At 44.5% G+C, this 26,983-nt stretch overlaps 1 protein-coding gene across 1 annotated transcript in view; it reads right to left on the bottom strand.

Annotated features, from left to right (window-relative positions):
• The window catches only part of TMEM131L (transmembrane 131 like), a 203,978-nt gene that overhangs the window by 96,470 nt on the left and 80,525 nt on the right, over positions 1-26,983 (bottom strand). The window contains exons 6-10 of the mRNA XM_069744093.1: positions 19,009-19,125; positions 15,710-15,820; positions 13,913-13,990; positions 13,680-13,830; positions 12,591-12,646 (exon numbers count right to left, since the gene is read on the bottom strand). Coding sequence (XP_069600194.1) covers positions 12,591-12,646; positions 13,680-13,830; positions 13,913-13,990; positions 15,710-15,820; positions 19,009-19,125 — 513 coding nt within the window. The remainder of the gene's footprint in view (positions 1-12,590; positions 12,647-13,679; positions 13,831-13,912; positions 13,991-15,709; positions 15,821-19,008; positions 19,126-26,983) is intronic.

The following is a 26,983-nucleotide window of genomic DNA, read 5'->3' as shown; positions in this document are numbered from 1 at the left end:
CACCTCCCCCTCATTTAATATCTCTAATGGCACTCGGCAGGGATGTCCCCTATCGCCTCTACTTTATGTCTCGTGCACAGAACCAATGGCGGCAGTGATACAACAAAATCCTAACATATCAGGAGTTGAGGTTAAGAACAAAGTGTATAATATTCCTTTGTTTGCACATGACTTCTTCTTAGCCCTAACTAAACTCAATATTACATTACCTAATCTAATGGAAGATTTAAAAAAGTATGGGGATTTATCATGTTATAAATTGAATACTTCTAAAACAGAAGCCCAACCATTAAATATTCCTCCTGACGTATTGAGCCATTTAAAATTTAATTTTAAAGTTAGATGGAAGTCGGAGGCTATTAAGTACTTAGGGGTTAACTTGTCTTCTTCTTACAGCAATCTATACCTCTACAATTTCCCGTCACTTCTGTGTGAACTGAGGAGATCGATGGACAGGTGGATGCCACGCTCGCTCTCATTAATAGGCTGTATAACTTCAATCAATATGTCTCTCCTTCCTAAGCGGCTTTACTATTTTGAGACCTTACGGGTCAAGGTTCCCATGAGTGAACTTAAGTGTCTACAGGCAGCCATCATGAGGTTCATTTGGAATGGTAAGCATCACCAGATCTCCAAGCGTGTCCTTGTCTCTAATAAATCACAGGGGGGTCTTTCCGTCCCTGACATTATTATGATTATTGGGAGGCTCATTTACATAGGTTTCCCACGTGGGCTTCCTTTTGGGCTTACAACAAATAGACACAAATAGAAAAATTATGGCTGGCATCAATCCATCCGAATTCGCTATTGTGGACAATGAAGCCCACTAAAATTCCAGTATCTTTGTTGGGCCCCATGCAGCTTACGAGGGAGGTCTGGCTTTCATGTATGAAGAAGTTTAGTCTGGCCTCCCCTAATTCGCCCATGATCTCCTTCATATATCAGCCTCTGATACCAAATAGTATGGACTCTGCAATGGTCCACCCGTGGATTTCTGCGGGATTATTCATGTTTGCGGATCTGGTAGATGGAGCTTCTTCCATTTGATGCCATTAAGTCTAGATTTACCATTTCTAACAGAGTCCTTCCAGCATTTGCAGATCAAGCATTTTTCTTCTTCGCTCTATGGTATACCGAAAATCTCTTTGACAACTGATTTTGAAAGGTTTTGCAAAAGGGGTTCGTCAACCAAAGGATTAATTTAGTAAATATATAGGATTCTAAATTATCCTCAGGAAGGCTTAAACATCCCTATATGAGCAGATGGGAGTCTATCCTGGGGACAGGTTGTCACCCCAGTGTTGGCAGATCATTTGGGAAAAAGTGGCCAAGTCCTCCATTTGCACGCTTTACAAGGAAAATCAGTACAAAATATTGATGTTCTGATATCACACTCCTGATCTCCACAGATTGATCCCTCTACTGTCAAACCTGTGTTGGCGCTGTGGGTCCAACGTGGGCACTCAATACCATATTTTTTGATCTTGTCCTGGGATCACAGGTCTTTGGGGTGAAGTGAGTCTTAATTAGCAGGGTTCTCTATGTGGAGGTGGGGCTTGATCCAGTTATATATTTGCTAAATGTCTCTCCCAAAGGGATGGGGAAAAATTCAGCCAAGCTGTTGCTACCTAACCTTACGGCAGCAAGGTAGCTGACATTCATAGGATGGAGTAGATCACGGCTTTTCTGGGAGCGCGAGTGGATTGATTTGACTCTGTTTGGGCTCCTTGGGATTATTACTGGGCTCAGAGAAACGGATTGGTTTTTCTCATCTTTTTGCCTCTTTTAGATCCTGTATCATCCCCCCCTTCCCGTGCGAGTCTTGTCTTTATGCGAGGTCCATTTATATTTAATCTAATATAATTCTCTTCTGTTAATTTTCTGAATTCTGGATGTTGGAGCTAGCCAACAGTGGTGCTAGAAGTAATTGTTCCTATGAATATCTGAATACTAGAATTCCATGCTTTATTTTACAGTTTGTTATTACACCACTAGAGGGAGGATTTCCCTTTATTATACCTCATTATTTTGTCCTTGTAGCTTCTCTAATCTTTTTATTGTTTTCTGTATGATGTTACTGAATGTAATTGTTTCTTCAGACTTGTGTCCATTTGTTAAACTATAAAAATCTTAATAAAAATTTACACTTAAAAAAAGAAAAAAAGTAAGGATCTGAGTGTCGTTTATACAATAATAATGCCCCCAGTGTATACCAATACAGTTGAAAGTAGCACTCAATAGAACACACAGACGTGAGCCATACATGATGGGCTGGCGAGCCACCTGTGGATCACAAGACACAGGTTGGGAACCCTTGTTCTCAGAAGAAAAAAAAAAGAAGAGTGGAGGAAATGCGTTGTTGTATCAAGAGTCCCAACATCTGGTTTATTTTAAGGAATATTAGAAACAACATTTTGGATTGCTCCATAGATGATTATTATCTAGATACAGAAAACCAAAAAGAATGGACACCGGAGCTACCGTATATAAAATACTCAATCATTTTTCTTACAAGATTAAATAAAAGAATTAAATCTATACTTAATTCTGTTATTTAATATTGTAATAAAAATTACTGAGTATTTTATATAGCTCCGGTGTCCATTATTTTTTGGTTTTCTATTGGTTTTTTATGGATGAGCTTTTCTATTGTACGCCCCCCTTTGGGTAGTACAAAAACAAAGCCACTGATTCATCAAAAGCATTTTGCTAGAATTCTAAGTGTTGCGACTTGTGTTGTTTTCACCCAGCTTCGCCAAAATGGGTGCAGCGGAGGCGTGGCGGGAGTGAGACACAACAGTTCGTTTAATTCACGACGAGTTGTGGCGCTCCCTACACCAGAAATCTTACTTCAGCTAAGGACTGAAGATTTCTCTCGTGGTGCACGTAAGCACAAATCACTTGTCAGACGCTCTAGATTCAGGAATCAGGACCACCACATCACCATAGACTCCGACCCCACAGCACTGCCTCACTACTGAGCATGTACAGAAGTGCAGCATAGATTCATCTCAACTAAAAGCCCAGATCCTTAGATCAGGAACAGAACAGACATTTATAGGACACTAGCTGAAGAGCCCGGCGTTGCCTGGGCATAGTCAATATCTGTGGTTAGTTACAGCACCTCACTTCTCTTATTTTCCCATCACGCCTCATTTTCCCCCTCACATCTCTCATTTTCCCCCTCACTCCTCTTATTTCCCCCCCTAACACTTGTCATTTCGACCTCACATCTGTCATTTTCCGATCACTCCACTATTTTCCCTCACTCCTCTCATTTTGCACTCACACCTTTTCATTTTCACCTCACACCCCTCATTTTCCCCTCAGTATATACATGTTTGTCATCTCCCTTATATATAATATACACCTGTATGTTATCTCCTGTATATAGTATATACCTGTATGTCACCTCCCCTGTAAATAGTATATACCTGCTGTATGCCATCTCCTCCTGTATATTGTATATACCTATGTGTCATCTCCTCCTGTATATAGTATATACCTGTATGTCATCTCTTCTGTATATAGTATATACCTTATACCTGTATGTCATCTCCCCTGTATATAGTATATACCTGCTGTATGTCATCTCCTCCTCTATATACCTATGTGAATCTCCTCTTTTATATAGTATATACCTGTATGTCATCTCCACCTGTATATAGTATATACGTGTCTCATCTCCTCCTGTATATAGTATATACCTGTGTATCATCTCCTCCTGTATATAGTATATATCTGTGTATCATCTCCTCCTGTATATAGTATGTACCTGTACAGTTATATGAAAAAGTTTGGGCACCGCTATTAATCTTAAGCTTAATGTTTTATAAAAAATTGTTTTTTTGCTACAGCTATTTCAGTTTCATATATCTAATAACTGTTGGACACAGTAATGTTTCTGCCTTGAAATGAGGTTTATTGTACTAACAGAAAATGTGCGATCTGCATTCAAACAAAATTTGACAGGTGCATAAGTATGGGCACCCCACCAGAAAAGTAACATTAATATTTAGTAGATCCTTTTTTTGCAAAAATAACAGCCTCTAGTCGCTTCCTGTAGCTTTCAATGAGTTGGATGAAGGTATTTTTGACCATTCCTCTTTACAAAACAATTCCAGTTCAGATAAGTTTGATGGTCGCCGAGCATCGACAGCCCTCTTCAAATGATCCCACAGATATTCAATGATATTCAGGTCTGGGGACTGGGATGGCCATTCCAGAACAGTGTAATTGTTCCTCTGCATGAATGCCTGAGTAGATTTGGAGCGGTGTTTTGGATCATTGTCTTGCTGAAAGATCCATCCCCTGCGTAACTTCAACTTTGTCACTGATTCATGAACATTATTGTCAAGAATCTGATGATACTGAGAGGAATCCATGCGTCCTTCAAATTTAACAAGATTCCCGGTGTCGGCATTGGCCACACAGCCCCAAAGCATGATGGAACCTCCACCAAACTTTACTGTGGGTAGCAAGTGTTTTTCTTGGAATGCTGTGTTTTTTGGCCGCCATGCATAACGCCTTTTTGTATGACCAAACAATTCAATCTTGGTTTCATCAGTCCACAGGACCTTCTTCCAAAAAGAAATTGGCTTCTCCAAATGTGCTTTTGCATACCTCAGCCGACTGTTTGTGGCGTGCTTGCAGAAACGGCTTCTTTCGCATCACTCTCCCATACAGCTTCTCCTTGTGCAAAGTGCGTTGTATAGTTGACCGATGCACAGTTACACCGTCTGCAGCAAGTTGATTCTGCAGCTCTCTGGAGGTGGTCTGAGGATTGTCCTTGACTGATCTCACCATTCTTCTTCAATGCCTTTCTGATGTTTTTCTTGGCCTGCCACTTCTGGCCTTAACAAGAGCTGTACCTGTGTTCTTCCATTTCCTTACCATGTTCCTCACAGTGGAAATTGACTGGTTAAATCTCTGAGACAGCTTTTTGTATCCTTCCCCTGAACAACTATGTTGAATAATCTTTGTTTTCAGATCATTGGACAGTTGTTTTGAGGAGCCCATGATGCCACTCTTCAGAGGACATTCAAACAGGAGAACAACTTGCAAGTGGCTACTTTAAGTAGCTTTTCTCATGATTGCATACACCTGGCTATGAAGTTCAAAACTCAATGAGGTTAGAAAACCAAAAAAAGTGCTTTAGTAAGTCAGTAAAAAGTAGGTAGGAGTATTTAAAACAAGAAAATGATAAGGGTGCCCATACTTATGCACCTGTCAAATTTTGTTTGAATGCAGATTGCACATTTTCTGTTAGTACAATAAACCTCATTTCAAGGCAGAAACATTACTGTGTCCAACAGTTATTAGATACTAGATGGCAGCCCGATTCTAAAGAATTGGGAGTCTAGAATCCATATATACTTTATTTATTCAAATGTAAGAATAATACAATTAATAAATAATAGTAAGAAAGAACAAAAATAATAGGCAGTATATGGAGAAAACACCAAACAAAAGTTCAAAATTGGTGTGAAAATGTCACTGAACCACTTTACAACTAAATATATATAGTTTTGGTAAATGGTATTATCATTTTTTTGACGAAATTCGGCAGGAGCGTGAAGAGCAACGTCACTGGGCCCGCCTCCATGCAGTAGAAACTTGCTGTGAGGTAAAAATTCAAAAATCACACCAAAATGGCGGGCGGAGTGTGTCACAGTACGGCACGTTTCTGATTGGTCGCTCGCAGCAGGCAGCAACCAATCAGACACTGGACACTGTTGACGTCACTTATCTCCGGACATTAGCTCCGGACATTAGCTCCGGACAAAGCCACGGAAGTTGGCACAAATTGCAGGAAGTAGTATTCTAGGCAATTAATCTCCGGACATTAGCTCCGGACATTAGCTCCGGACAAAGCCACGGAAGTTGGCACAAATTGCAGGAAGTAGTATTCTAGGCAATTATATATTAGATATGAAACTGAAATAGCTGTAGCAAAAAAAAACAATTTTTATAAAACATTAAGCTTAAGATTAATAGGGGTGCCCAAACTTTTTCATATAACGGTATGTCATCTCCTCCTGTATATAGTATATACCGTGTGTCTCCTCCTGTATATACGTGTGTCATCTCCCCTGTACATACGTGTGTCATCTCCTCCTGTATATAGTATATACCTGTGTGTCATCTCCTCCTGTATATAGCAGGGGTGTCAAACGGCATTCCTCGAGGGCTGCAAACAGGTCATGTATTCAGGATTTCCTTGTACTGCACAGGTGATAATTTAATCACCTACACACAATGACTGCAGCACCTTGTGCAATGCTAAGGAAATCTTGAAAACACGCATGTTTGCGGCCCTCGAGGAATGCAGTTTGACACCCCTGGTATATAGTATATACCTGTGTGTCATCTCCTCCTGTATATAGTATATACCCGTGTGTCATATCCCCTGTATATAGTATATATGTGTGTGTCATTTCCTTCTGTATATAGTATATACCTGTATGTCATCTCCTTCTGTATATAGTATATACCTGTGTGTCATCTCCCCTGTATATAGTATATATGTGTGTGTGTGTCATCTCCCCTGTATATAGTATATACCTGTGTGTCATCTCCTCCTGTATATAGTATATACCTGTGTGTCATCTCCCCTGTATATAGTATATACCTGTGTGTCATCTTCCCTGTATATAGTATATATCTGTGTGTCATCTCTCCTGTATATAGTATGTACATGTATGTCATCTCCCCCGTATATAGTATACTAGCTATTGAACCCGTTCTACGCCCGGGTGGCGAGCATTCATATTGGTATATTGTCTCCATCATGGTATGTGCTGCTCCATCCTGCGTCCCCATCCTGTGATGCGCTGCTCCATCCTGCGTCCCCATCCTGTCATGTGCTGCTCCATCCTGCGTCCCCATCCGGTCATGCGCTGCTCCATCCTGCGTCCCCATCCTGTCATGTGCTGCTCCATCCTGCGTTCCCTTTCCTGTCATGCGCTGCTCCCATCCTGCGTCCCCATCCTGTCATGCGCTGCTCCCATCCTGCGTCCCCATCCTGTCATGCGCTGCTCCCATCCTGTGATGCGCTGCTCCCATCCTGCGTCCCCATCCTGTCATGCGCTGCTCCATCCTGCGTCCCCATCCTGTCATGCGCTGCTCCATCATGCGTCCCCATCCTGCGTCCCCATCCTTATGTGCTGCTCCATCCTGCGTCCCCATCCTTATGTGCTGCTCCCATCCTGCGTCCCCATCCTTATGTGCTGCTGCATCCTGCGTCCCCATCCTTATGTGCTGCTCCATCCTGCGTCCCCATCCTTATGTGCTGCATCCTGCGTCCCCATCCTTATGTGCTGCTCCATCCTGCGTCCCCATCCTTATGTACTGCTGCATCCTGCGTCCCCATCCTTATGTGCTGCTGCATCCTGCGTCCCCATCCTTATGTTCATGCTGCATCCTGCGTCCCCATCCTTATGTGCTGCTGCATCCTGCATCCCCATCCTTATGTGCTGCTCCCATCCTGCGTCCCCATCCTTATGTGCTGCTCCCATCCTGCGTCCCCATCCTTATGTTCATGCTGCATCTTGCGTCCCCATCCTTATGTGCTGCTGCATCCTGCGTCCCCATCCTTATGTGCTGCTCCCATCCTGCGTCCCCATCCTTATGTTCATGCTGCATCCTGCGTCCCCATCCTTATGTGCTGCTGCATCCTGCGTCCCCATCCTTATGTTCATGCTGCATCCTGCGTCCCCATCCTTATGTTCATGCTGCATCCTGCGTCCCCATCCTTATGTGCTGCTCCATCCTGCGTCCCCATCCTTATGTGCTGCTCCATCCTGCGTCCCCATCCTTATGTGCTGCTCCCATCCTGCGTCCCCATCCTTATGTGCTGCTCCATCCTGCGTCCCCATCCTGTTATGTGCTGCTCCATCCTGCGTCCCCATCCTTATGTGCTGCTCCCATCCTGCGTCCCCATCCTTATGTGCTGCTCCATCCTGCGTCCCCATCCTGTTATGTGCTGCTCCATCCTGCGTCCCCATCCTTATGTGCTGCTCCATCCTGCGTCCCCATCCTTATGTTCATGCTGCATCCTGCGTCCCCATCCTTATGTTCATGCTGCATCCTGCGTCCCCATCCTTATGTTCATGCTGCATCCTGCGTCCCCATCCTTATGTTCATGCTGCATCCTGCGTCCCCATCCTTATGTGCTGCTCCATCCTGCGTCCCCATCCTTATGTGCTGCTCCCATCCTGCGTCCCCATCCTTATGTGCTGCTCCATCCTGCGTCCCCATCCTGTTATGTGCTGCTCCATGCTGCGTCCCCATCCTTATGTGCTGCTCCCATCCTGCGTCCCCATCCTTATGTGCTGCTCCATCCTGCGTCCCCATCCTGTTATGTGCTGCTCCATCCTGCGTCCCCATCCTTATGTGCTGCTCCATCCTGCGTCCCCATCCTTATGTTCATGCTGCATCCTGCGTCCCCATCCTGTTATGTGCTGCTCCATCCTGCGTCCCCATCCTTATGTGCTGCTCCATCCTGCGTCCCCATCCTTATGTGCTGCTCCATCCTGCGTCCCCATCCTTATGTGCTGCTCCATCCTGCGTCCCCATCCTGTTATGTGCTGCTCCATGCTGCGTCCCCATCCTTATGTGCTGCTCCCATCCTGCGTCCCCATCCTTATGTGCTGCTCCATCCTGCGTCCCCATCCTGTTATGTGCTGCTCCATCCTGCGTCCCCATCCTTATGTGCTGCTCCCATCCTGCGTCCCCATCCTTATGTTCATGCTGCATCCTGCGTCCCCATCCTGTTATGTGCTGCTCCATCCTGCGTCCCCATCCTTATGTGCTGCTCCATCCTGCGTCCCCATCCTTATGTGCTGCTCCATCCTGCGTCCCCATCCTTATGTGCTGCTGCATCCTGCGTCCCCATCCTTATGTGCTGCTCCATCCTGCGTCCCCATCCTTATGTGCTGCTCCATCCTGCGTCCCCATCCTTATGTGCTGCTCCATCCTGCGTCCCCATCCTTATGTGCTGCTCCATCCTGCGTCCCCATCCTTATGTGCTGCTCCATCCTGCGTCCCCATCCTTATGTGCTGCTCCATCCTGCGTCCCCATCCTTATGTGCTGCTCCATCCTGCGTCCCCATCCTTATGTGCTGCTCCATCCTGCGTCCCCATCCTTATGTGCTGCTCCATCCTGCGTCCCCATCCTTATGTGCTGCTCCATCCTGCGTCCCCATCCTTATGTGCTGCTCCATCCTGCGTCCCCATCCTTATGTGCTGCTCCATCCTGCGTCCCCATCCTTATGTGCTGCTCCATCCTGCGTCCCCATCCTTATGTGCTGCTCCATCCTGCGTCCCCATCCTTATGTGCTGCTCCATCCTGCGTCCCCATCCTTATGTGCTGCTCCATCCTGCGTCCCCATCCTTATGTGCTGCTCCATCCTGCGTCCCCATCCTTATGTGCTGCTCCCATCCTGCGTCCCCATCCTTATGTGCTGCTCCCATCCTGCGTCCCCATCCTTATGTGCTGCTCCATCCTGCGTCCCCATCCTTATGTGCTGCTCCCATCCTGCGTCCCCATCCTTATGTGCTGCTCCATCCTGCGTCCCCATCCTTATGTGCTGCTCCATCCTGCGTCCCCGTACTGCCTCTGACCCGCTCGGCGCCGAGTGCTAGGGGGCCTGAGCAGGCGGGGACACCGGCGCGCTGTGGGGGTCAGGTGCCGGTATCGCCGCCAGCTCAGGCCCCCCAGCACTTACTATACTCACCTGTCCGGCGTTCCATCGCTGAGCGCCGCCATCTTCCCGGTCTCCTGGCCGTGACTATTCAGTCAGAGGGCGGCGCCGGCGCGCATTAAGCGCGTCATCGCGCCCTCTGAACTGAAGGCCACAGACCGAAGACCGGGAAGATGGCGCCACTCAGCGATGGAACGGGGACAGGTGAATATAGGCCGATACTCACCCTCCTGGCGGTCCCTGCTTCTGCGGTGGAGATCGCGGTGTGTGTTCAGTGTGAACGCACACCGCGATCTCCCGGGAGCGTCGCTCTGTGAGGCCCAGACTGCGCCGGCGCTTGCGCAGTCTATAGAGGCTTCGGACAGAGTGACGCTCCCAGCGTTATATTATAGATACCAGTGTGTCATCTACTCCTGTATATAGTATATACCTGTGTCATCTCCTCCTGTATATAGTATATACCTGTGTGTCATCTCCTCCTGTATATAGTATATACCTGTGTGTCATCTCCCCTGTATATAGTATATATCTGTATGTCATCTCCTCCTGTATTAGACCGTGTTCACTGTTATGAAAGGCAATTCAGTACTACAATGGACATAGCGGTCAGAGCACATACAGTGATCTGACAATAACCCAAAATCATAGAACGAGCTCTGAGACGTGGGAACTCTGCAGACCGCAATCCCTAATCCTCTCCAAACAACACTAGAGGCAGCCGTGGATTGCGCCTAACACTGCCTATGCAACTCGGCACAGCCTGAGAAACTAACTAGCCTGAAGATAGAAAATAAGACTACCTTGCCTCAGAGAAATACCCCAAAGGAAAAGGCAGCCCCCCACATATAATGACTGTGAGTTAAGATGAAAAGACAAACGTAGAGATGAAATAGATTCAGCAAAGTGAGGCCCGACTTTCTTAACAGAGCGAGGATAGAAAAGGTAACTTTGCGGTCTACACAAAACCCTAAAGAAAACCACGCAAAGGGGGCAAAAAGACCCTCCGTACCGAACTAACGGCACGGAGGTACACCCTTTGCGTCCCAGAGCTTCCAGCAACAAATTAGACAAGCTGGACAGAAAAAATAGCAAACAAATAGCAAAGAAGAACTTAGCTATGCAGAGCAGCAGGCCACAGGAATGATCCAGGGAAAAGCAAGTCCAACACTGGAACATTGACAGGAAGCCAGGATCAAAGCATTAGGTGGAGTTAAGTAGAGAAGCACCTAACGACCTCACCAGATCACCTGAGGGAGGAAACTCAGAAGCCGCAGTACCACTTCCCTCCACCAACAGAAGCTCACAGAGAGAATCAGCCGAAGTACCACTTGTGACCACAGGAGGGAGCTCTGCCACAGAATTCACAACAGTTCACACATTATTTGGTCAGTATTTTTACCTCAGTATTTGTAAGCTAAATTGGCAGCCTGATAAATCCCCAGCCAACAGGAAGCCCTCCCCCCTGGCAGTATATATTAGCTCACACATACACATAATAGACAACCTGCCGTATTTCCTATATGGTACATTTGTTGCTCTTGTAGTTTGTCTGCTTATTAATCAGATTTTTATTTTTGAAGCATAATACCAGACTTGTGTGTGTTTTAGGGCGAGTTTCATGTGTCAAGTTGCGTGTGTTGAGTTGCATGTGGCGACATGCATGTAGCGACTTTTGTGAGATGAGTTTTGTGTGGCGACATGCGTGTAGCAACTTTTTGTGTGTCGAGCTGCATGTGACAGGTTAGTGTAGCAAGTTGTGTGCAGCAAGTTTTGCGCATGGCGAGTTTTGCGCGTGGCGAGTTTTATGTGTGGTGCGTTTTGAGTATGTGCAAGTTTTGTGTGAGGAAACTTTTGCATGTGTTGCAAGTTTTGTGCATGTGGCAATTTTTCCGCGTGTGCAAGTTTTGCATGTGGCGAGTTTTCCATGAGGTGAGTTTTGCACGTGTGGCGAGTTCTGCGTGAGCCTAGTTTTGCATGTGGCGAGTTTTGCGCGTGGCGAGTTTTGAGCGGCGACTTTTGTGTTTCGACTTTTATGTGGCGAGGTTGGTGTATGTGTGGTGAAATGTGTGCTGAGGGTGGTATGTGTTCAAGCACGTGGTAGTGTGTGGCACATTTTGTGTGCATGTTCATATCCCCATGTGTGGTGAGTATCCCATGTCGGGGCCCCACCCTAGCAAATGTATGGTATATACTCTTTGGCGCCATCGCTCTCACTCTTTAAGTCCCCCTTGTTCACACCTGGCAGCTGTCAATTTGCCTCCAACACTTTTCCTTTCCCTTTTTCCCCATTATGTAGATAGGGGCAAAATTGTTTGGTGAATTGGAACGTGCGGGGTTAAAATTTCGCCTCACAACATAGCCTATGACGCTCTTGGGGTCCAAACGTGTGACTGCAAAATTTTGTGGCTGCAGCTGCGATGGTGCAGATGCCAATCCCGGACACACACACACACACACACATTCAGCTTTATATATTAGATTTCAGAACTTTCCCACATTCTTATGAAAACATTTACAGCACATCCTCCACTGAACTACTGAACCCAATTTATTATATACTTTAGGAGTCGGAGTCACTCCATTTTATATAGACTCCAACCCCACCAAAATGGACACCGAATATATAAATATATGATAGGTAGACCTCAATTGCATACACAGAACTGGGGTATACAGTGGGAAAAATAAGTATTTGATGCACTGCTGATTTATCAAGTTTTAACAAGCATTCATTTTCTCCAGTGTGCATGCAAACACACACACATGCGGGATCACGCACGCACGCACACACACATGCGCGCGCGCGAAAATGAGTGCTTGTTAAAACTTGATAATGTCATGATATTTGTTGAGAAAGACATTAACCAAATGCTAGCATGCAATTACCTGCATATGGACCAGTCCATTGCCAGAATTCAGTATGTACATAATCACTGAATTACCTATGGGTAAAAAAAAAAAAAAAAAAAGTGAAAATTCAGATAGTAGAAATTAACACTTTGCATTCTACCCAGCTGAAAAGCATACATTAATTATGTGCAAAATATACATACATAACAGCCAGCAAAACCTATATTACCTGCTTGCAATCATTCAACAACTTAAAGCATATGGATGATCAGCATGCAACTCTGCCATGTCATTTTAGAATATTACTACAGAGGCAGAGCAGAGATCGTGCAGCTGCCGACTGTCAGACACAACCAAACTCCCCAAAGGGAAGGCAGAGATGGTTTATTATTGTGGGTGCAGAGGCTGCGGGACCATAGCAGACCTGGGTCAGCTCAGCGGTTCAAGCAACAAGCTGAAATTCTCTTGTAACTGAAGTGAGTATGTTATCCCGAATTACAAGAGAAACCAGCAATAACATAAATAAATCTATTTAAATATCAAAATGACCCCGAAGGTCTTATGAGAGACGCCACATGTAAAATAAAGTAAAAAAAACAAAGAAGAAAAGGAAAAAGAAAACTGCTATTAATCTGAAAAGTTGTATTTAGCCCGGATTCCTGACGGGAAGAAAAAAACATGACAAACACAAAAATAAAACTATGAAAAATAGACACACAACCTTTTTATTTATATTTCATATTGGCAAAAAGAAATAAATGATACAGAAAAATGACAAACATTACGCCCAATATATCATGGAAAAAAGAAGCAAAAATTGTTTTGAAGAATTTTTTTTTACTTTGAAAAATGGACCAGTCTTATACCAATGAATGAATACCCAGATGCAAGCAGTGATACAAATATACATATATTCTACTGCTGCCACTTATGTAGAGACATGGTTCTTTACGCACTTTGGATTTGTCCCAATTATATAGGTTTATACATAATTTGATGGCGTATGTTCAGAGAACCTCATGCTCATGTATGCAGAAATAGCCGGACTCATGTATAAAGAATGCTGTTACATAACGTTTGTATATACACACACAATAATTATTTTATGGCTCCACTTTGTCTTACCAATGTCTTCATTTTGCGCAGTTGTTACAAAGATCATAAAAATATTCTCCAGTATGTATTTCCTGAGGGTCTCCAGGTCATGTTGGCTGCCATCCAGCCTGACAGCAAAGTAGACCTGCAGCAGCAGAGGGTGCCCGGACAGAAAGCAGCTCTGCAAATCATGGCACAAAAGGCAACGTGTTTAGACCACTCCAGACCGCCTGAATAGCACCCACAAGACAAGTGTCACGTACCCTGCACGGCTGCCGCTGTGTGAAAGGAATGCTGCACTTCAGACGAACCTGCCATACACTGGAGTTTACAGCTTCTGCCTGCAGACAAAGCACAATAATTGAGTGGTATGGTAATAAAACAGAAAACTCGTACGCTGACTCAGCACTCGCCATTACGCTACACATGCGGCGAGAAGAGGCAGGTCACCATTTCACATCCCACAAGGAAACACTAGAAATCTGTGTGGTCAGATGAGAAACATTTTCAATATTTTATAAAATATTGTTATACCATAATTTATCAATAAAAATGAATATTTACATACATACTGTACACATACATTAAATCATTGCAATGTCTTTTAATTGATCATCTTTAAACCAAAAGCTATGGCTGTACTAACACTGTCAGGGTTTCATCAAGTTTCACAGCACTATTCTTCACTTTAAAATAATGAGAACCTCAGCTGACCACACAGTGACGTGTCTGGTGGGAACACGGCCTAAAGCCACCATACACCTAACATGGCCAAACAAGAGTACAGCTGACCGATATCGGAGGCATCCTATGTCTTGTGCTACGCCTGAAAGCTATAAGGAACCATGGAATTAGTTAACCTTGCAGTGGTTTAATGACCCCAACTTTTTTTTATTGTGGCACTCCCAAAAATTGAGTTTTTTTTTTTTTTTTTTTTTTGTGATACAAGGGGCGGTCTTTAATCAAACTTTATTTTTTTGCATGATTAGAGCGAATGTACAAAAAAATAAACATAAGTCATCCCCTAATTTATTGCTAACTGCATAAAAATAACTATGCATCCTTTATGATATATGAATACTTGCAAGTTTTTTTTCTAACATACAAAAACAAGCAAAAAAAAAAACTTAACTAATTTTTTATTAGGCTCCTATTGTATTGATATTTTGATCATTTACACATTCAACATGTACTGTCAGATAATGAGGAAATTTTGGCAATGGATTGTACTAGCATGGGAAATGTTTCTTTGGGAGAGGTAGCATTTTCATTTTTTATTTATTTATTTTTTACATATTTCCGACATGAGGTTAGAAAAGTCATCCGGTGAAGTCCCACTTCACTTTAAATTAATGGGACATGGCTGCAGTTAATATAATAGACGTGGCAGACATATTATTTTCTAATTATGTTTTTGGTGCTTATCTGACAATGACATTTGTTTTTAGGTCCCAGAAACCTTCAATGTTTGCTTTGTGCATGGGCAGTTTGACCAGGGGAATACGTCGCCAAAATAGATATATATAGGGTTCAAAAAGCAAAAATCATGCAAATACCCTGTAGCTAAAAAGAACTTTTATTGTTACAATAAAGGCAAACCATACCACCCGTAGTGACAAACAACAAAACAAAAAAGTGTTCAACCCCAAAAAACATCTAATGGGTGATACTAGAAGTCCCTGGACAAGCACCTAGACATGACCCTACCCAGGGGAATACGTCTCAACCATTATAAAAGTACTTTGCTTATTTGATGGATGTAAAAGTGTGAAGAGGTAGTATGATTATTATTGTGTAAAACCCTTAAAATTCTCCACCATAGTAATGAGCTACATTGTACTGAATGCAAGTGTAATGTATCTTAAAAAAAATAAAAGATTTTTCATCAAATAGCTTAAATAGAAATTTGCGTTAAAAAAAAATTGATACATCCAAATGACCCAAGATACAAAGTTTATCCTGGTATTCCTCAGAGGCGCCTGTCTTTTAAGAAGGAGAATCATTTGGTTTATGTGGATTGTCAGTAAGGTCAAGTGTCAGAATTTGACATCTGGGCACACCTGTGCTTGTGAGAGATGGATATTTGCAATCCGAGGAAATAATACTTCGGTTTTGTGAAAAGAGTTCTTGGAATTCTTTGAGGCAGAAGGAAAAGTCCCCAGGCCAAACACCTAAAACAGAAAAACATTATGTACAGTGATGCTACCTGCGTACAAATTACCTCTTCAGTTCTTTATGATGTACATGATTGATTTGAATCGGCTTTTAAAGGGAACCTGTCACCCGATTTTGGCTTATAAACTATGCCCATCACCTTTAAAGGGAAGGTACCAGGTTTGTAGATCATAAATAAATCAATGTAATGTAGCATAACATGCTGTTATAACCAAGTTTTGAATGCATTCGAAACATATTTCGTGTGTTATAGGAGTTTAAAGAAGGCACTGGAGGCCGACATCTTGCTTTCACAGTAGCAGCACGACACTATCAGTGTCATAATACAGCACCCCATGGTCATAGGAGATAACAGATGGACACCCGTCTGATCTAATGTAATAGAACTATCACTGCTGTGAACTGGGCACGCCTCTGTGGGCTGCACAATTCACAGTAGTGGGAGTGTTCTGCTGCCATATTCATGGAGCCCCTGGATCTGCTAACAGAAGCAGTACTGCTTCCAGAAGAACAGATCCTAGATTGAAGGCTGACAGTAGTAAAATGCAGGAGAAAATCAGGGCAGAATAGCAGCGACATCAAGGAGGAACAGTGTACCATTAGCATTATCAGAGCAGGGCAGTCACACACAAAATGGCACTGCCCTGTGATGCTACTCTTCATTCTCCCCCGCGGATACTAGACCACCCAAAAGGAGAGGGGAATGGTGATGTCAGCAGTTACTGCCCCAATTTTCCGGCTAACAGTAAAGCTGTTAAAGGGAACCTGTCACCCCGTTTTTTCAGATTGAGATATAAATACTGTTAAATAGGGCCTGCGCCGTGCGTTACTATAGTGTATGTAGTGTACCCTGATTCCCCACCTATGCTGAGAAATACATTACCAAAGTCGCCGTTTTCGCCTGTCAATCAGGCTGGTCAGGTCGGGTGGGCGTGGTGACATCGCTCTTTTCTTCCCCAGCTTTCCGTTGGTGGCGTAGTGGTGTGCGCATGTCCAAGTTCCGAATTCCCTGCGCGCACGTGAAGACACAGCGCGTGATCTGCGCTGTCATCCCTTTCATCAGTGGGGGCGGCCATCTTCCTGGGGCCGCGCGTGCGCAGATAGAGTGCTCTGCTGCACGGGGCTTCAAGAAAATGGCCGCGGGATGCCGCGCGTGCGCAGAAGAGATCGCGGCGGCCATTTTCCCAAAGCCGAGTTTGCATCTCGGCTTTGGGAAAATGGCCGCCGCGATCTCTTCTGCGCACGCGCGGCATCCCGCGGCCATTTTCTTGAAGCCCCGTGCAGCAGAGCACTCTATCTGCGCACGCGCGGCCCCAGGAAGATGGCCGCCCCCACTGATGAAAGGGATGACAGCGCAGATCACGCGCTGTGTCTTCACGTGCGCGCAGGGAATTCGGAACTTGGACATGCGCACACCACTACGCCACCAACGGAAAGCTGGGGAAGAAAAGAGCGATGTCACCACGCCCACCCGACCTGACCAGCCTGATTGACAGGCGAAAACGGCGACTTTGGTAATGTATTTCTCAGCATAGGTGGGGAATCAGGGTACACTACATATACTATAGTAACGCACAGCGCAGGCTCTATTTAACAGTATTTATATCTCAATCTGAAAAAACGGGGTGACAGGTTCCCTTTAAGTAGTACTATAGCTGCTTGAGATCTAAAACAGAAAATGCTCCCCCTAGTGGTAAATTATATATAATATTTTTCATATAGAAATGTTTGCAAACAGTGCAAACATTGCATTAATACATTTTAATTACTATTTTAAGCTTAATTTCACACAAAAAAAAAAAAAACTACAAGAAAACTGGTGGCACCATCTAAGATTATAAGAATGGGGTGCATGCAACCTTTTTATATCCTCAAAGTGTTTTATACTTGTCCCGCGCAGTGTTTAAGTGGGTGACATCTCTCCCTCAATCTCGCGCCTGCACAGTGGAATCTCTGTCTGTTTAATAGGGCACAGTGGGACATGCCTGCGCAGCTCTCCGATTCCACTGTGCAGGCGCGAGACTTCGGGCACTATGTGGATGACAGACAGACATCATCCACTTACATGCACTTATAAGCAGGACTGTGGAGTCAGTAAGCCACAATTTCCCTGTCTCCGACTCCCTCATACATGCCTCACTACTAAGCATGTACAAAAAGTGCAGCACAGATTCATCTCAACAAAAGGCGAGATCCTTAGATCAGGAACAGGACGGACATTTATAGGACATTTCAGAACTTTCCCACATTCTTATGAAAACATTTACAGCACATCCTGCACTGAACTACTGAACCCAATTTATTATATATTTTAGAGTCGCTCCATTTTATACCGACTCCAAAAAAATGGACACCAACTCCAACTTCCAGCCCTGCCTATAAGAGGTGGTATTTGAAGGGACCAGGGCAATGCTGATCACAATGTGAAGACACCCATCAGACCGGACGGTGCAGTTTACATACAGCACGGGACAATCATAAAACACTTCTGAGGTACGCAGGGGCACGTAAAAGGATATGAGGGGGTTGCAAAAAACTGGTGACAGGTTCCCTTCAAGTTTCCCAAATGGCATCAGTTTGCACCCGTTCAGTCTACTACAAATTTTTGGGATGGACCAAAAACATAGTCTGAATAACTTTTGCCTGTTCAAAGCTAAATTAAACTTTACGGCAAAGTCTACAGGAAAAAGCTCATCTGTTAAGTCATCTATTTGATTCGGCGCATCAGTAATTATTAGTGATGAGCGAATATACTCGGTACTCGAGATTTCCCGAGCACGCTTGGGTGTCCTCCGAGTATTTGTAAGTACTCGGAGATTTAGTTTTCAGCGCCGCAGCTGAATGATTTACATCTGTTAGCCAGCATAAGTACATGTGGGGATTCCCTAGCCACCAGGCAACCCCCACGTGTACTTATGCTGGCTAACAGATGTAAATCATTCAGCTGCGGCGCTGAAAACTAAATCTCCGAGTACTTACAAATACTCGGAGGACACCCAAGCGTGCTCGGGAAATCTCGAGTACCGAGTATATTCGCTCATCACTAATAATTATATCCATATATTCTAAATCCATTAGGGAATCTCTTCCATGTCAGTCTTGGCAACCATCTACAAGTCTATACATTAGGGAGAACTAGCAGGAGAGATTGTGCCCTTCCCCAGATGCAGCGGACCCTCCTTACCTGGTAAGACATAACACCATGTGAGGAAGTGTTTATAAATAATGAACTTTCATAACTTCCTTCTTCATCTGGCAGGAAAACAACTGTAAATGAAGATTTTCCTCTAGCTGGAATAACCTAGAAGCGGCAAAAAGAGATAAACAGCAATTTATAATTCAGAAGCTTGGTGCGTGACCGCTGCCTAGAAATACATGAATCGGTCACTCTCTGGTTGGGAGAGCCGCCGGTCAGTCTATACACTGCGTTCCGATCTGGGTCAGATTAATACGGCCACCAGACTGAGCCCTAAAGTGTCTTATTACTTCCACTAAACCTTTTTAGGCTAACTTGTGCAAAAACATAAGGTTTGTATAAACATGAAGAGTGTCGTCAACCTATGCAGAGGAATTGGACTGAGAATGACATCAAAGAACCATCTGTTTCCTTACTGGATAATATCCTAGGTCTCACTCAAGCAGGAGAGATGATTCGACAGCAGCAACAACCCAATCTTTAACAGTTAAAAGGCTGCACTATCGTCATACAATTTTGCCACAATTTTCCTGAAATTAGAAGTTTGGTGAAAGGCAAAACTGCCCCTACCCAAACCTACCCATCTATAGTAAAAATAATATGTAGTGGCCAAGACACAGTAAAAGCGAATTGAACATTAAGGTATAAGAAGATAACTGTTGGATTTACATTTAAAGCGGACCCGTCCGTCTACATGGCACCGTTTCTGTAACTTCTGCATGAAACGTGTGAATAGGCTGACAACTGGTGGATGCTATACAGTCTGACAATGTCAACTCTGATGATGGGTTAGTATCAACTCATATAGGGACACACCTACTACTGGTGTGACAAGGAGAATGGTAACACCCAGTTGTCTATTTATTCATACAACATTAGGAGGAATAACAATGGGGCAGTTTCACGCAAAGTTATTAGAAAAGATGCTCCACAATTGTCACATAATGGTGAATCCAAGTATTTATGGAAAAAGGACATGTCAGGAGTAGCAACAGGTGGCTTTTGAAGAGTAGAAATACGATGCCCTTTTCTGAATATTTTGCATACAAAAAATTTTAAATGGCTTTAAAAATCCTTCCATTTTCGAATAAAGAAGTTGGTAACAAAGGTAAGCGCGGCGAGTAATATATGAATATATTTACAACTGATGAAGCCTTGGAATGGAGCTCCATTGTTCCAAGTGAGAGGCTCCCTATTATGTAATGCAGCAATCGCTAATCGTTCCAAGATTCCTGTGCTCAGCATTCCAGAACTTTATGAAATTATAATGCTAGCGTTCTATTCACCACAGTACAGAAAAAGAAAGGGCTGTTTTACAGAATAGACATCAGACCAGAATATTAAAAAAGTCCCTTTTGTGCTAAACATACGCACACTTTAAAAATAATAAATAAAAGATCCGATGTGGAGAAAAATAAACGCAACCTCCAAGGACATCGCACAGGATCTGGAGCATTACAGTAACAGTGATCCGGGGAAGCTAGAAAACTACACCCCAATCAGCAGCTATTCCAAACACAGGCGGCTCTGTATCTCAGATGAGTATTTAAAAGGACACGTTTTCAGGCACATACTAGTCTATACATTCTGACAGCTATTCAATGACTTATTTTGGAAATATGCACAGGTCGGGTGTTCAGGCCTCTCAGTCGGTCGTCATAAGCATAGGACCACATCTGCAATGCATTAGAAACTGCAAAACAAGGAGAGCAATGTCCTTACGGGTAGAGTTGAGCGACCTTGACCTTTTTAGAGTCGAGCCGGGTTTTGCGAAACCCGACTATGTCCAAAGTCGGGTCGAGTGAAATCGGCCGATTATGACGTAAAGTCGGGATCGACCGAAACACGAAACCCAATGCAAGTCAATGGGGCAGCATAGTCGGCAGTGAGTGGGGGCCAGGAAAACACCTAGAGTGCCCATTTTAATGTCAAAACCATCCATTCTTCTTAATGAAGCTTGTCAAGCGTAATTTACCTTAAAATAATTGGAAGGCATTTGAAATTGGGGGTCATTTGGCTAAAGTTGTGGGGGGTAGGGCTGGTTCAAGTAATTAGTGGGCCCAGTAAATCTGGACCACGTCACGGCAGTGGAGCAGGGAGAGGTAAGTATTTCAACTTTGCAAGTGCTGTGATCCTGAGCAAGCAGGGGGGGCCCACTCGTTGGCATTGGCACTGGCACAGGGCCCCTCAAAGTACAGCGGTGTGTTTGCACGGCGGGGGCGCCTCCCACCGGCAGCAACACTTTTGCGTACTATGAGAGGCCCTGTGCCAGTGACGTCGCCAACTAGTATTCCTCCCCCCACCTGATGAAGGAACCTGCACTTTCATCTGCACCTTCCTCTTTGTCCCCGTGTAAGGTGGTATGGTATGCGGGAAGAGCAACCTGACTTTCAGCAGGGTCACAATGTTGTTGTGTAGCGTGCACGGGGAATGTTGCGTTATGGGTCAATGTACCAGCAGACTCATCTATCACTGGCTGGGCAATGGGCACGATGAAGTGGAAACACAGATATAGGCCCAAAGAAGAAAGTGGGCTAAATGCAGTTCAAAATTGGTAACACAGGAATAACCAGGGGGCATTGCAGTGGAGGACAACTGGAATGAGAGGCTGACACAGAGAGTAGGGCCAAATCAGTAAGTAGTCGAAATGCAGTTCAAAATTGGCAACCGTAGTAAACAGGCGGCACAGCTTTGTTCAGTGGAGGAGAACAGCAAGGAGTGGCAGACACCGATAGTAGGCCCCAACCCAACTAGTAGGCCAAATGCAGTCTAACATTAACAACTACTTAACGAGAGGCTGAAAATGGAATTTCAGGACAGGAAACCAGGAGAACAGCAAGGAGTGGCAGACACCGATAGTAGGCCCCAAACCAACTAGTACGCCAAATGCAGTTGTTCCATTTAACCACAATTTAATGAGAGCCTGAAGATAGAAGCTCAGGAAAGGCAACCTGGGGAACACCTTGGAGTGTAACACACCATCTCTCTCCACCCCATACCCATTTTGTAGGCCTAATGCTGTGTACTTTTCTACAACTACTAAACGAGAGTCGGAAGACCGAAGCAATGGCAAGGAAACCTGGGGAACACCTTGGAGTGTAACACACCATCTCTCTCCACCCGATACCCATTTTGTAGGCCTAATGCAGTGTAGTTTTCTACAACTACTAAACGAGAGTCGGAAGATCGAAGCAATGGCGAGGAAACCTGGAGAACACCTTGGAGTGTAACACACCATCTCTCTCCACCCCATTCCCCATTTTTTAGGCCTAATGCAGCCTACTTTCCGACACCTACTAAACGAGAGCATGAAGATCGAAGCTCAGGAAAGGCAACCTGGGGAACACCTTGGAGTGTAACAACAACCTCTCTCTACACCACGGAAGGGCTGATTCTTAGGAAGGAAGGCTGTTGTAAATAAGCATTGCGCGCCCGAGGGTGATTATATTCTTATTCGGTATCTACTCACCCTCGGACGCGCCATGCTTCTTGATTTGTAATTAATGTTTATTTGCAATGTGCTTTTGACTTACTCAATTATTTTTTTAATTATTGATTTTATTAAATTAATAGTTTAACATCTTATTGGAAATAATTTAAAGGAGACGCGACAGGACAACACTCGGTGGATGCCATATCTGTGTTCACAACTCCAAAAAAACCTTTCAGTTAACTTCTTGCAGGAGAAAGTAATTGTAGCTGGTGGACCTTTTAGTACAGTTCCAGATTTTTGTTGTGTGTTTGTTTTTAATGTTAAAATGTCTGCATTTGAGATCTCAACACGATCTTATTTTTTATAATCAAAATAATTATTTTTTTATTTTAAGATGTTGGTTCAAGGGGTACACGGGCAGCAGTAGACAGGTCAGTGGAGGCCTAGTGGAAGGAGGGACCGCAGATGCGCCACTGTTTCACCCATACACAATTTGTAGGCCTAATGCAGCGTAGTTTCCAACAGCTAGTAAACGAGAGCCGGAAGATCGAAGCTCAGGAAAGGCAACCTGGGGAACACCTTGGAGTGTAACAACAACCTCTCTCTACACCACGGAAGGGCTGATTCTTAGGAAGGAAGGCTGTTGTAAATAAGCATTGCGCGCCCGAGGGTGATTATATTCTTATTCGGTATCTACTCACCCTCGGACGCGCCATGCTTCTTGATTTGTAATTAATGTTTATTTGCAATGTGCTTTTGACTTACTCAATTATTTTTTTAATTATTGATTTTATTAAATTAATAGTTTAACATCTTATTGGAAATAATTTAAAGGAGACGCGACAGGACAACACTCGGTGGATGCCATATCTGTGTTCACAACTCCAAAAAAACCTTTCAGTTAACTTCTTGCAGGAGAAAGTAATTGTAGCTGGTGGACCTTTTAGTACAGTTCCAGATTTTTGTTGTGTGTTTGTTTTTAATGTTAAAATGTCTGCATTTGAGATCTCAACACGATCTTATTTTTTATAATCAAAATAATTATTTTTTTATTTTAAGATGTTGGTTCAAGGGGTACACGGGCAGCAGTAGACAGGTCAGTGGAGGCCTAGTGGAAGGAGGGACCGCAGATGCGCCACTGTTTCACCCATACACAATTTGTAGGCCTAATGCAGCGTAGTTTCCAACAGCTAGTAAACGAGAGCCGGAAGATCGAAGCTCAGGAAAGGCAACCTGGGGAACACCTTGGAGTGTAACAACAACCTCTCTCTACACCACGGAAGGGCTGATTCTTAGGAAGGAAGGCTGTTGTAAATAAGCATTGCGCGCCCGAGGGTGATTATATTCTTATTCGGTATCTACTCACCCTCGGACGCGCCATGCTTCTTGATTTGTAATTAATGTTTATTTGCAATGTGCTTTTGACTTACTCAATTATTTTTTTAATTATTGATTTTATTAAATTAATAGTTTAACATCTTATTGGAAATAATTTAAAGGAGACGCGACAGGACAACACTCGGTGGATGCCATATCTGTGTTAACAACTCCAAAAAAACCTTTCAGTTAACTTCTTGCAGGAGAAAGTAATTGTAGCTGGTGGACCTTTTTAGTACAGTTCCAGATTTTTGTTGTGTGTTTGTTTTTAATGTTAAAATGTCTGCATTTGAGATCTCAACACGATCTTATTTTTTATAATCAAATTAATTTTTTAAATATTTTATTAGGTTGGTTCAAGGGGTACACGGGCCGCAGTAGACAGGTCAGTGGAGGCCTAGTGGAAGGAGTGACCGCAGACAGGCATCGAAGGCCTAAAATAATAACACATGGCTGTAGGCAATTTTAAATTGGTTCCAGGGTTACACGGGCAGCAGTGGTGTGGTCAGTGGAGGCCTAGTGGAAGGAGTGACCGCAGACAGGCATCGAAGGCCTAAAATATTAACACATGGCTGTAGGCAATTTTAAATTGGTTCCAGGGGTACTTGGGCAGCAGTGCCCTGGTCAGTGTAGTAGTAGTTGAAAGAATGTACCGCAGACAGGCATCGAAGGCCTAAAATAAAAAAATTGGGCTGGCTGTAGGCAATTTTAAATTGGTTCCAGGGTTACACGGGCAGCAGTGGTGTGGTCAGTGGAGGCCTAGTGGAAGGAGTGACCGCAGACAGGCATCGAAGGCCTAAAATAATAACACATGGCTGTAGGCAATTTTAAATTGGTTCCAGGGTTACACGGGCAGCAGTGGTGTGGTCAGTGGAGGCCTAGTGGAAGGAGTGACCGCAGACAGGCATCGAAGGCCTAAAATAATAACACATGGCTGTAGGCAATTTTAAATTGGTTCCAGGGTTACACGGGCAGCAGTGGTGTGGTCAGTGGAGGCCTAGTGGAAGGAGTGACCGCAGACAGGCATCGAAGGCCTAAAATAATAACACATGGCTGTAGGCAATTTTAAATTGGTTCCAGGGTTACACGGGCAGCAGTGGTGTGGTCAGTGGAGGCCTAGTGGAAGGAGTGACCGCAGACAGGCATCGAAGGCCTAAAATAATAACACATGGCTGTAGGCAATTTTAAATTGGTTCCAGGGTTACACGGGCAGCAGTGGTGTGGTCAGTGGAGGCCTAGTGGAAGGAGTGACCGCAGACAGGCATCGAAGGCCTAAAATATTAACACATGGCTGTAGGCAATTTTAAATTGGTTCCAGGGGTACTTGGGCAGCAGTGCCCTGGTCAGTGTAGTAGTAGTTGAAAGAATGTACCGCAGACAGGCATCGAAGGCCTAAAATAAAAAAATTGGGCTGGCTGTAGGCAATTTTAAATTGGTTCCAGGGTTACACGGGCAGCAGTGGTGTGGTCAGTGGAGGCCTAGTGGAAGGAGTGACCGCAGACAGGCATCGAAGGCCTAAAATAATAACACATGGCTGTAGGCAATTTTAAATTGGTTCCAGGGTTACACGGGCAGCAGTGGTGTGGTCAGTGGAGGCCTAGTGGAAGGAGTGACCGCAGACAGGCATCGAAGGCCTAAAATATTAACACATGGCTGTAGGCAATTTTAAATTGGTTCCAGGGGTACTTGGGCAGCAGTGCCCTGGTCAGTGTAGTAGTAGTTGAAAGAATGTACCGCAGACAGGCATCGAAGGCCTAAAATAAAAAAATTGGGCTGGCTGTAGGCAATTTTAAATTGGTTCCAGGGTTACACGGGCAGCAGTGGTGTGGTCAGTGGAGGCCTAGTGGAAGGAGTGACCGCAGACAGGCATCGAAGGCCTAAAATAATAACACATGGCTGTAGGCAATTTTAAATTGGTTCCAGGGTTACACGGGCAGCAGTGGTGTGGTCAGTGGAGGCCTAGTGGAAGGAGTGACCGCAGACAGGCATCGACGGCCTAAAATAATCACACATGGCTGTAGGCAATTTTAAATTGGTTCCAGGGGTACACGGGCAGCAGTGGTCTGGTCAGTGGAAGTCTAGTGGAAGGAGTGACCGCAGACAGGCTTCGAAGGCCTAACATAACAAAAATGTCAAAACAATGGTATTGTCAGTGCCAGTCATTGAAGGATGTCAGCGCCTAGACTACACATTGGTGAAGCTGTGAGAGATAATTTTGCTAGTGGTAGAGCACTGTTTGAGCTGGGGGGGGGGGGAACTGGCTTGTGGCCGGCGGTACAGGCACAGGGCCCCTCATATTACAACGGTGAGTCTGACGTTGGGTGCGCACCACCACCGCCAGAGACACTTTATTGTACTATGAGGGACCCAGTGGCAGTGCCGTCGACCAAAAGCGGGCTCACCCACCTCTTCAGACAAACAGCACTCTCAAGGGTCCAAGCGCAAAGTGGCGATAGCACGACCCCGTGTGGGGAGTTTGGCCATTTCGTGAGGTGGAAACATGTCGTATGCTGGACAATCAGGTGAAGAAAATTACGAGATTGGAAAAGTCATTCAGAATAGTCCACAGGCAAGACCTTTTCATAGGAAAGCTAGGTGTCAGCCGGGCAGGGTGGGGCAAAAGATTTTGAAATCCAGTTGTGGTTCATTTTAATGAAGGTTAGATCATCTACATTTTGGGTAGACAGACGAGTCCTTTTTTCTGTTAGTATTGAACCTGCAGCACTGAATACTCTTTCTGATAGGACACTAGCTGCCGGGCAAGCAAGCTCCTGCAATGCATATTCTGCCAATTCTGGCCAGGTGTCTAATTTGGATGCCCAGTAATCAAATGGGAATGACGGTTGAGGGAGAACGTCGATAAGGGATGAAAAATAGTTTGTAACCATACTGGACAAATGTTGTCTCCTGTCACTTTGAATTGATGCTGCAGTACCTGTCCTGTCTGCGGTCCTAGAAAAATCACTCCACAACCTGGTCAGAAAACCCCTCTGGCCAACGCCACTTCTGATTTCTGCCCCTCTAACACCTCTGGTCTGCTGGCCCCTGGAGCTCGTGTGAGAACGATCACGGGCGCTGTGTGCAGGGAATGCCAGAAGCAAACGGTCAACAAGAGTTGATTGTTTTGTTGCTAATATTAGTTCCAAGTTCTCA

Source organism: Ranitomeya imitator, chromosome 1 (assembly GCF_032444005.1).
Source record: "Ranitomeya imitator isolate aRanImi1 chromosome 1, aRanImi1.pri, whole genome shotgun sequence".
Lineage (NCBI taxonomy): Eukaryota > Metazoa > Chordata > Amphibia > Anura > Dendrobatidae > Ranitomeya > Ranitomeya imitator.
This window is presented reverse-complemented; position numbering and strand designations above follow the sequence as displayed.